We start from the raw sequence: 12,316 nt of genomic DNA on the forward strand, positions 1-12,316 counted from the left end.
AAGAAAAGTTATGACCAACCTAGACAGCATATTAAAAAGCAGACATTACTTTGCCGACAAAGGTCCGTCTAGTCAAAGCTATGGCTTTTCCAGTAGTTGTGTATGGATGTGAGAGTTGGACTGTAAAGAAAGCTGAGCACCAAAAAATTGTTGCTTTTGAACTGTGGTGTTGGAGAAGCCTCTTGAGAGTCCCTTGGACTGCAAGGAGATCCAACCAGTCCATCCTAAAGGAAATCAGTCTGAATGTTCATTGGAAGGATTGATGCTGAAGCTGAAACTCCGATACTCTGGCCACCCGATGCAAAGAACTGGCTCATTTGAAAGGACCCTGATGCTGGGAAGGATTGAAGGCAGGAGGAGAAGGGGTCGACAGAGGATGAGATGTTTGGATGGCATCACCGACTCAATGGACATGAGTTTGAGTAAGCTCTGGGAGTTGGTGATGGACAGGGAGGCCTGGCATGCTACAGTCCATGGAGTCACAAAGAGTTGGACACAACTGAGCAACTGAACTGAACTACACCTTCAGATGATTTTATTGTCACTTTTAATTTGCATTCCTATTACCACACAAAGGTAATAGTTTTAGTGTATGTGGATTGTATTGCTGATCCTGTTCACACTGTTCACTGAACTCAGGGTAGGCAAGGCTTTAGCTAAGAGGCTGGAAGAAGACACGAGGAGCTGTAAGAATTGCAGACACATTTATTCTCTCCTGGCTCACACAGTGGCCATAACAAAGCCTCTCCTCTGGCTGACACAGCAGCCATAGCAATAGCCACAACATAACCATAATGTATCCATAATGTAGCCAGAACATAATCTCACATAACATAATCATGATGCTGCCCCGGAGTAGCCCCAAAGCAGCAGCAGCCAGCACTTTCATGTGAAGCTCATACAGACACACCACACAAAACTGCTGGTGACCATCAGGTATCTTATAACATGTGTGAGCAGTGCTATAAGTGATCTCAGCTGTTATTTAGTGGTGCAGAGTCATTGTTTACAGATCATAGGGCGAGAGAGCTAGAGAGCATGGGGTGAGAGAGCCTGACTGGTGCCATCTTGTTAATTTCCCCACAGGGATACATCATTATTTCAGTAATAATTTATACATAATAGGTTTGTATATATTTTCTAACAAAATACTGAATTCTATATGTAAAGAACAAGCATCTCTATTATATTTTGTCTTATGGAGAAATTCAAGGATGAATTACTTGATTTTTAGATTGAAATTTAACAGAAATTTAGTGATTTATTTTATGACTTATTTTAATTGACAGTTGAAGCCTTGTTGTTTAACATGATTGAGTTGTTTAATTTAAAATGTTAATTAAGCAGGGAAAAATTTGAAAACCTGTATGCTGTAGCAAATATCAAGTCTTTATATTGTACACGTCAAACTAATAATGTTATATATCAGTTATAGCTAAAAAAATAATTAAAAATTAAATTTGAATATTTATAATATATTGCTGCTACCTAATGAATTCAAAGGGCTTCCCAGGTGGCTAAGTAATAAAGAATCTTCCTGAGATGCAGGAGATGTTGGTTCAATCCCTAGTATAGGAATATCCCCTGGAGTAGGAAATAGCAATCCTTTGCAGTATTATTGCCTGGAAAATTCCGTGGACAGAGGATCCTGGTGGGCCACAGTCCATGGGATTGCAAAGAGTTGGACATGACTGAGCACGCACAAATGAATCAGAATGTCTGAATTATTCATGCTTTAAATATTAAGCTTCTGTTTTTCTGGTAATCATGATTGAAGGAAGTAAAAGAAAAATGGCAAATCTTGATTTGTTATCTTACAGACATTATGTACCCAAGAATGACATTTTGGCTTATTGGAGTATAGATAGGAATATATGGAGGAAACAGTACTTAGCTAGTAATCAGCATTTTAGATGGTGGCTAAAACTAGTAGTATTCAATAGAAATACAATGTGAGGCACATATGTCATTTTAAGGTTTTTAGTAGCTCCATTTTTTAAAAAGTAAAAATTAATCTTAATTAATAGAACTTTATTTAGCCCGAGGTATCTAAAATATTATCATTGCCATATGTAATTAACATAAAAATTACTAAGGTGTTTCATATTCTTTTTTTCATATCAAGTTCCCAAATCTGATGTTTATTTTACACTAACAGTACATTTCCCTTCAACTTGGCACCTTTCAAGTGTTAAATAACCTCATGTGGCTAGCGGCTACCATGTTGGACAGCACAACATTAGACTGGTTTGAGGTTTCAGTCCAACCTCTACTTTAAAACAAAAACAAAACTAACTTCTAACATGAAAAGGAGTAATGACTTAAGTCTCTAAAATTAAATCACTCATACACACATTTGTGCATCTTTATCTACTGCCCTCTTTCACATCTCTTTTCTAGCTATGCTTCTTGAAAAAATAGTTCAATCACCCTGCCCACTAACCCACTTCCTTTTAATCTTTAACCCCCAACAATTTAGCTGCCTCCTTTTTTATCTCCTACTTCTTGCTACTCTACTGAAATAACATTACCATGGGTCACCAATCCAGTGACTTAATCACCAAGTCCAGTGGACTCTTTTTGCTCATCTTATGTGACTTTTTTAGAGCCTATGACTATACAGACTGCTCTCTTAAAACTGTCTTGTCCCTGGACTTCTGGAACCCTATGCTCCTGATTATACTGTTTTCTCTCTGGGCTCTTCTTTTTCATGCGCTTTTTCATATTTTGTTTTATTTTTTTCTTCTGCCTTATCTGTAAAGATTGCTAATCTCAACCTCTAGACTATCCACTCTTTCTGTTTCATGTTCTGTATGCTTTCCCTGTATGCTGTTGTCCAAGCTTCAACTCATCCTTGAACTTTCTGCTCCTGATTTGTACAGTCTGAGCATGGAGCTCTTAAGAGATCTATCTCAACTAGTTCTTAAACTAATTATCTAGATGAGATAATTGGATCTGAGAAAGGATAAGTGACTAGTATACTTGCATTGCTAGCACAACAATAAAATGTTTCAAATCTGTTTGTTTGAAGCATAATAGACCTAAAATACTATATTAGTTACAGGTGTACAACATAATGATTTGATATTTGTATACATTATAAAATGATGACTACAATAAATCTAATTACCATCTGTCACTGCACAAAGTTATCATAATATTACTGATTATAGGTGGCTCAGTGGTAAACAATCCACCTGCCAATGCAGGAGATACAGGTTCAATCCCTGGCTCAGAAAGATCCCCTAAGGAGGAAATGATAACCCGCTCCAGTATTATTGCCTGGAAAATCCCATGGACAGAGGAGCCTGGTGGGCTACAGTCCATGGGGTCGCAAAGATCTGGACACAATTGACGAACCAAGCTCAGCACAATGAGCACATTTTCCCTATGGTGTACTTTATACTGTGACTCATTTATTTTGTAACTCTTTCTTTTGTAAGCTCTTAAAGTTTGTGTCTCTTAATCTCCCTTACCTGTATCACTCATCCACCAAACCCCCTCCACTCTGAGTTCTCTGTATCTATGAGTCTGTTTCTGTTTTGTTCATTTGTTTTTTAGATTCAACATATAAGAGACATCATAATGGTACTTTTCTTTGTCTGTCTGACTTATTTTACTAAGCATAATACCCTCATACCCTCTAAGTCCACCTATGTTGTCACCAGTGGCAAGATTTCCTTCTTTTTTTATGGCTGAGTCAATGCCATTTTATTCCATCTTCTTTAATAATCCATCTATTAATGGACACTTAGGTTACTTCCATATTTTGGCTATTATAAATAACACCGCAGTTAGCATAGAGGTACATATATCTTTTTGAATTAGTGTTTTTGTGTTCTTTAGAAACATACTCTGAAGTGGAATTGCTGGATCATGTAATAGTTCTAATTTTTTGCAGAACCCCATTACTGTTATCCATAGTGACTTTACCAATTTATCTTCCCATCAGCAGTACAGGAGGGTTCCATTTTCTCCACGTCCTTGCCAACAGTTGTTATTTGTGTCTTTTTGATAATAGACATTCTAATAGGTATATGGTGTTAGCTCATTGTGATTGTGATTTGCATTTCCCTTTTTGGGCTCCAAAATCACTGCAGATGGTGATTGCAGCCATGAAGTCAGAAGACACTTGCTCCTTGGAAGGAAAGTTATGACCAACCTAGATAGTATATTGAAAAGCAGTGATATTACTTTGCCAACAAAGGTCCATCTAGTCAAGGCTATGGTTTTTCCAGTGGTCATGTATGGATGTGAGAGTTGGACTGTGAAGAAAGCTGAGCACCGAAGAATAGAACTGTGGTGTTGGAGAAGACTCTTGAGAGTCCCTTGGACTGCAAGGAGATCCAACCAGTTCATTCTAAAGGAGATTAGTCCTGAGTATTCATTGGAAGGACTGATGCTGAAGCTGAACTCCAGTACTTTGGCCACCTCATGCAAAGAATTGACTCATTGGAAAAGACCCTGATGCTGGGAGGGATTGAGGGCAGGAGGAGAAGGGGACGACAGAGGATGAGATGGCTGGATGGCGTCACTGACTCGATGCACATGAATTTGAGTGAACTCCGGGAGTTGGTGATGGACAGGGACAGGTGGATGGACAGGTGATGGACAGCCTGGCGTGCTGTGATTCATGGGTTGCAAAGGGTCAGATACAACTGAGCAACTGAACTGTACTGAACTGATAATGACTGATACTGAACATTTTTTCATGTGCCTGTTGACCTTCTGTATGTCATCTTTGGAAAAATGTGTTTTTGAGTCCTCTGCCCATTTTTCAATCTGGTTGTTTTTTGATATTCAGTTGTATGAGTTTTTTGTATATTTTGGATATTAACCCTTTACTAGATAATTGTTTGCAGATATTTTCCTCATCTAGTTGGCTGTCTTCTTGTTTCATTCATAACTTCCTTTACTGTGCAGCAGCTTTTCAGTTTGATGTAGTCCCATATGTTTATTTTTGTTTTTGCTTCCCTTGCTTGAGGAGACATATCCAAAAAAATTATTTCTAAGACAAGTATCAAGAGCATACTTTCTGTGTTTTCTTCTACATGTTTTATAGTTTCAGGTCTTACAATAGTCTTTAATCTATTTTGAGTTTATTTTTTTATATGGTATGAGAAAATAATCCAGTTTGATTCTTTTGCTTATAGCTGTTCAATTTTCCCAACAGTATTTATTGAAGAGACTGTCTTTTTCCCCATTGTAGATTCTTGCCTTGTTCATTGTTAGATTAATTGACCATATAAGTATGGGTTTATTTCTGAGCTTTCTATTCTGTTTCATTGGTCTGTCTTTCTTTATACCAGTACCATACTGCTTTGTTTACTATAGCTTTGTAGTATACTTTGAAATCAGGAAACATACCTGCAGCTTTATTCTTCTTTTGCAAGATTGTTTTGGCTATTCAGGGCTGTGTTTACAAATAAATTTTAGAATTATTTATTCTAGTTCTGTGAAAAACACCACTGGTATTTTGAAAAGAAATTGCAGTGAATCTGTAAATTACTGTGGGTAGTATGGCCATTTTAACAATATTAAGTTTCCAATCCATGAGCACAGTGTGTCTTCCCATTTGTTTGTGTCATTTGTAATTTATTTCATCAATGTGTTTTCATTTTCCAAGTACAGGTTTTTATCTCCTTGGTTAGATTTATCTGGATGTTTTGCTTTTTTTTTTTGATACAATTGTAAGTGGGACTGTTTTGATTTCTCTTTGTGATAGTTTATTTTTAGTGTATTAAAACACAAAATATTCTTATATATTTTATATTGTGAAACCTTACTGAAATAATTTATTAGTTTTAATAGGTCTTTTGTGGCATCTAAAAACATTAAATGTTTAGCAGGGGGAAGTAAAAATGTAGGATTGTTAGAATGTGTTAAAATTTAAGAGATGATTGATTTAAATAACCATATATATATAGATTGCTATATATAAACTACTTGTATCCACAAACCAAAAATCTATAATACATACACACAAAAAAAGAGGAAAGAATCCAAATGTAACATTAAAGATAGACATCAAATCACAAGGGAACTTAGCAAAAGAAGAAAGGAACAAAATAAAACCTGAAAACAGTTACCCAAATGGCAATAAGTACATACGTATCAATAATTACTTTAAGTGTAAATGGACTAAAAGCTGAATGGATTAAAAGAGAAAACAAAACCTATGTATATGTTGCCTACAAGAGACTCACTACAAATCTTAAAGACACACAGAGACTGTAAGTGAAGGGATGGTAAAAAAAAAAAATGTGCCATGCAAATGGAAATGAAAAGAAAGCTGGAATAGGAATATTTATATTAAGACAAAATAGATTATAAAACAATGACTACAATAAGAGGCAAAGAGGGAATTACATAATGAAAAAGGGGGCTAATCCAACAAGAAGTAATGACAATTATAAATGTATATGTACCTACCATTGGAGTGGAGAAGGAAATGGCACCCCACTCCAGTACTTTTGCCTGGGAAATCCCTTGGACAGAGGAGCCTGGCGGGCTGCAGTCCATGGGGCTGCAAAGAGTCAGACACAACTGAGTGACTGCAAAACCATAGGAGCAGCTGAATACACATAGCAAGTATTAACAAACATAAAGGAAGAAATTGATTGTAACATATTAATAGTAGGGGACTCTAATATCTCACTTATATCACTCAATTGGAGTGAGACAAAATCAATAAAGAAACACTGGTGTGAACTGATACGTTATACTAGATGAATTTAATACCTATATATCAAAAATTCTACCCCAAAGTAACAGAATACACATTCTTTTCAAGCGCACATGGAAATTCTCCAGGATAGATTAATACTGTTGCTGCTAAGTCGCTTCAGTCATGTCCGACTCTGTGCGACCCCATAGACAGCAGCCCACCAGGCTCCCCCATCCCTGGGATTCTCCAGGCAAGAACACTGGAGTGGGTTGCCATTTCCTTCTCCAATGCATGAAAGTGAAAAGTGAAAGTGAAGTCGCTCAGTCGTGTCTGCCTCCCAGCGACCCCATGGACTGCAGCCCACCAGGCTCATCCGCCATGGGATTTTCCAGGCAAGAGTACTGGAGTGGGTTGCCATTGCCTTCTTCAAGGATAGATTAATGCTAGGCTACAGAACAAATCTTAATAAATATAAGAATGTTGAAATCATATCAGGTACCTTTTTTGACTACAATTATATGAAATGAGAAATCAACTACAAGAGAAAGTGCAAAAAAACACAAACAACATGGAAGCTAAACAGTGTACTACTAAACAACCACTGGGTTACTGAAGAAATCAAAGTGGAGAGAAAATACCTGGAAACAATGAAAATGAAACACAATGATCCAGAATCTGTGGGACACAGCAGAAGCATTTCTAAGAAGGAAGTTTATAGTGATACAAGCCTGCCTCAGGAAATAAGAAAAAAATTTCAGACAACCTAATCTTATACCTAAAGGAACTAGAAAAAGAAAAATAAACAAATCCCAAACTTAGTATAAGGAAAAGAAATCATAAAGATCAGAACAGAAATAAATGAAATAGAGACTAAAAAAAAAAAAAAAACACGGTAGAAAAGATTACTGAAACCAAGAGCTGATTCTTTAAAAGATAAACAAAATTAATAAGAACCTTTAACCAGACTCATCAAGTAAAAAAGAGAGGACTCAAATAAAATCAGAAATGAAAAAGAAGTTACAACTGTCACCACAGAAATACAGAGTATCACAAGAGATTACTATGCTAATAAAATGGACAAACTATAAGAAATGGATATTTCCTAGAAAAGTACACTCTCTCAAGCTTGAAATAGGAAGAAATAGAAAATATGAACATACCAATTACCAGTAATGAATCAGTAAAAAAAAAAAAAAAACCTTCCAACAAACAAAAGTTCAGGACCAAATGTCCTCACAGATGAATTCTACCAAATATTCAAGTAAGAGTTTTCATCCATCCTTCTCACACTATTCCAAAAATTCGCAGAGGAGGGAATGCTTGTGACTTCGTTGAATGAGGCCAGCATCACCCTGATATCAAAACCAGTGAAACTACTCTGTATATTATAATGGTGGGTACATGTCATTATACATTTGTTCAAACCCATAGAATGTACAACACCAAGAGTGAACCTTGATCAATGGGGATAATAATGGGTCAGTATAGGTTCATTGGTTGTAACAAATGTCCACTCTGGTGAAGAACGTTGATAATAGGGGCGGCTAGGCATGTGTGGGGGCAAAAGATACATGGGAAATCTTGTACTTTATGTTTGATTCTGCTGTGAACCTGAAGCTGCTTTTAAAAAAAAATAAAATCAGTCTATGAATAAAAAGTAAACACAAAGCAACAATAATTCTCCAGCTAATGTTATATAATTTATTGTAATAAGAATGGACTAATAATGATTCAGCCACTTCATATTTTCAGGTAGGAAAAAACAGCAAGTTGCAATATCGCCAGTGTCACAAAGCTGGTTGAATAGAAAGTCTAGATTAAAACACAGGTCTTCTGACTCTCATTCAATTATTCTTTACTTGGCATTATTTTTATACTGTAATTTTATATCCTAATAATGGACAGTGTCTTTGATTACCTTTTTTTGTACAAAGATTTTAAAGAATGTTTTATTTTTGGCTGTGCTAGGTCTTTGTTGCTGCACTCAGGTTTTCTCTAGTTGTAGTATTTGGGGCCTGTTGTCTAGTTGTGGTGCATGGGCTTCCCGTTGCCGTGACTTCTCATTTCGGAACACAGGCTCTAGAGTTGTGGCGCATGTGATTAGTTGCTCCAAGGCATCTGCAGTCTTCCTGGACCAGGGATCATAGCGTGTCTTCTGCATTGCAAGGCAGATTCTTAACCACTGGGCCACCAGGGAAGCCCTTTAATTACCTTTCTTATTAATGTTCAACTTTTTGAGTTCTGTGACTAACCGACACTGAAAATAAGCCTCTATCAAGAAAAGATGCCACTGCCTAAGGACTTATACAAGGCAATTTATGTTTCCCTAAAGTCACCTTGTCTTAAATTCAGAATAGAACCTCTTTTGATATAAAATAACAGTCTTCATGAGGTCAAGATAAGTTGCTTTCCCTGCTATGGACTTGATTAATTAGACTATCCAAAGGAATTGATCAATTGATCAATTCTAAATGACCAATTTGTTATAAAGACCGTCATTTTTGTTAATAGTTTGTGGCTGTACAAATTGAAGTTTTAGAATTTGTTCTTGTATTTATTCAGATATAATGATATTAACAGATTGTTCATTTTTACCCACTTTTTAAAAATCATTGACTTTTCCTTAATCTTTAACTTTCTTGCTCATCTTCTCAAGATTTAAAATCAATACCTACTTATTACAGTTATTTGTGCCAGTTCTTTTAGTGGCCAATAAGTCATTAAGACCCAAGTATTGTCATATATTAACTTTTTAGGTAATTTATTATGAACCTCTTTCTTCATAGCTCTTGCTTCTTAACTGAAAATTATATTTGACATTCTGAAGACTAAATTTTAAACCTCTGTTAGATATTTCATTTGAGTCTGATAATTCTCTTTGGTAGTTATTATTATTATTTGTATTTAAGTTGGCAGTCCTGCTTATGCAAGTTCATTATTATATGGAAAACTTTCTTCTTTTAAAATTATAGCAACTTTTTCTGAAACCCCCTCCCACCTCCCTCCCCACCCCATCCTTCTGAGTTGTCCCAGACCTGTATTCATGTCAATGTATGGCAAAACCACCACAATATTGTAATTAGTTTCCAATTAAATAAAAAATTATAGCAACTTTTAAATTTTGTTTAAATACATTAAATATATCTTTTCCTCTCAATTACAGGTTGTTAAACTGAAGCAAATAGAGCATACTTTGAATGAGAAAAGAATATTACAGGCAGTGAATTTTCCTTTTCTTGTTCGACTGGAATATGCATTTAAGGTAAATTTTACTTCTATCCAAATAAAATATTTTCAACTTCACATTTTTTAAAATATGAAACTATAATAGGATTTTAATCTATATGATAAAGCTGGAAAATATGGATAAACAAAAAAGTAATGTATTTAGATTTTATGTAATTCCTGTTGTGCTTAAAAACTTAGCTGACATTTGAAAAGGTTTTGATTGTTCTTGAGGAACTTGTTAAAGATAATATGTAATTTTTCATGAAATGGTATTATAAGATCAAGTATTTCAGTTTATTAAAATACATAGTGACACCTTATGAAGCATATCTTACACTCATACAAGTGGGTACACCCACATAACTTCTCTTGAACCTTTTCTACTGCAGTCTCACCATCTTTTACTTGTAATTTGTGTTCTAGCCTCTTCATTTATTTGAAGCAAAATAGTCTTTGGCCCTCTACTCAAGCACCTTATAAAGTTGCAAAAGATTTATTCTTTAGTTGGCAGCTTTTCAGCTATTTGGGGTGATACTTGGCATCTCTCTACCAGTAGATTAATATGGAACATTTTAACCTTTCTCCTTTGTCCTCTTTTATTCGTTAAATCAAGTTGAAGACCTGTGTATTTAGAATGATGTTCAAAATTATTAATCTCTCTGACCTTATTTAGTGCATAAAATATAAATATTCTTTTTCAAATATTTTTAAACTTTTGCTTACACTATAGCATTAAGTCATTACCACAGTGTTTAATTGTTCAAGAGTTAAATGTTTCCTGTAAGAGCAGGAACAGCAAAAATCCCAGACCAATCTGTGGCAAGAGTACCAGGAAGAAAAATAAGTGCTCCAATGTCAAAAGTTAGAGCATGTTCCATTTGAGATTCTCTATTTGCTGATGTTAATAATCTATCAGATTTTTAATTTGTCTTTTTCTAATTGTACATGGTATCATCTTAAAATATTTTCATGAGAAATAATCTAGGTTTCATAGTTTTGATTTATTTATTCTTTTTACTTGTTCATAGGATAATTCTAATTTATACATGGTTATGGAATATGTTCCTGGTGGTGAAATGTTTTCACATCTAAGAAGAATTGGAAGGTTCAGGTAACTAATACTTTATGCTTCTCAAATATTCATATGCTGTGTGTTTGTTTTAAACCAAGTAAGTTTTTGTCAATGCTAAAAATTTATTTCATTTAAATTAGTAATATTTTAGCTATACAAACATTACTGAGTTTTAAGAGTTAGCTAAAAACACCGTCATAGCAGTATAAATATTCTAGCATTAGTAGGTATCATGAGGGCCCATTATTTGAAGAATTTCCAGATACTATAAAAATTAATTGAATTTAAACTAATATTTAGTGAATAAATATTAGTAATATATCTCTGAGGAAGAGGCTTATGTAAGTATGAAAACAAGTAAGAAATATATTAATAAATATATAGAAAAGATAATCATAGTATCATGGTGGTAAAATTATGAAAGTTCGTTTTGCACAAATTTATTCTCCTAATGTTGCCATGTTGAGTTTTAAACATATGTATGTAACTTACACATATCTATATGTATAAATATGTAACAAACATGTATGTACATAAACATATGTATGTTTTAAACATGTATCAGTTTTAAACATATGTATGTAATTTTTTTTAAAGCAGTAACTTATCATTAAGTTATTGCTAATAAGGTCACACAGCTATTAAAATAGTTTTTAGATTCTGTTAGCTTTACCTGTGCATAATACTTTGTAAGCTCCTACTATTCATTAATAATCACTTTTAGAATTAGGCTAAAACCAAGAGCAAGTTCAACTTTATTCAATATACTATATATTGATATAATTAAAACATCATTATGAATTCAGATGACTGAAGATGAAACTTCATATTATAAAAATATGAATTGAGATTACCATGAAATTATATTCATAATAGGCCAATATGAGAGTTATTTTAGTTTCCTGAGGCCTAAACCACAATTCATTTATTAACCTAATATATAGGGCATCCAATATGTGTCAAGCACTGAGCTAATGCAGAGTAACTTCTATTTAATGATTTTTGTTTTAACTCCCTGTTGTCCTGTTGTACACTCCTTGTCCAGGCAGTCCAGAATTGCCCTATGATAATTTAAAGTTTAACACTGAATTACCATACCTAACCCTGTCTTCAAAGAATATTTTATCCATTTTCTGTGACTACTTCCTTTCTTTGCAACTCCCCACACTCTTCTTTCTTTAACACTTGATAAAGAGGAAAGCAAGTGGTTGGCATAATTCACGCAGAGACACTATCTTTCTAACCTTTCACACATTATTTATACACTTGAAAGGTTGTTAACTCCAGCCTTAGAAACTTTGAGACAAGAAGAAGACTGAATTGTTGTTGAGCATAGCACTAATCAGAAT

The 12,316-nt window shown here is 34.5% G+C and overlaps 1 protein-coding gene across 6 annotated transcripts in view; it reads left to right on the forward strand.

Annotated features, from left to right (window-relative positions):
• Nucleotides 1-12,316, forward strand: part of PRKACB (protein kinase cAMP-activated catalytic subunit beta) — a 150,585-nt gene that overhangs the window by 106,191 nt on the left and 32,078 nt on the right. For all 6 annotated transcript variants that reach the window (XM_027971472.2, XM_012174728.5, XM_004002133.6 and 3 more), the window contains 2 exons: nucleotides 9,831-9,929; nucleotides 10,924-11,006. In XM_027971472.2, coding sequence (XP_027827273.1) covers nucleotides 9,831-9,929; nucleotides 10,924-11,006 — 182 coding nt within the window. The remainder of the gene's footprint in view (nucleotides 1-9,830; nucleotides 9,930-10,923; nucleotides 11,007-12,316) is intronic.

The sequence above is a fragment of the Ovis aries genome, chromosome 1, assembly GCF_016772045.2.
Source record: "Ovis aries strain OAR_USU_Benz2616 breed Rambouillet chromosome 1, ARS-UI_Ramb_v3.0, whole genome shotgun sequence".
In the NCBI taxonomy this organism is placed as follows: domain Eukaryota; kingdom Metazoa; phylum Chordata; class Mammalia; order Artiodactyla; family Bovidae; genus Ovis; species Ovis aries.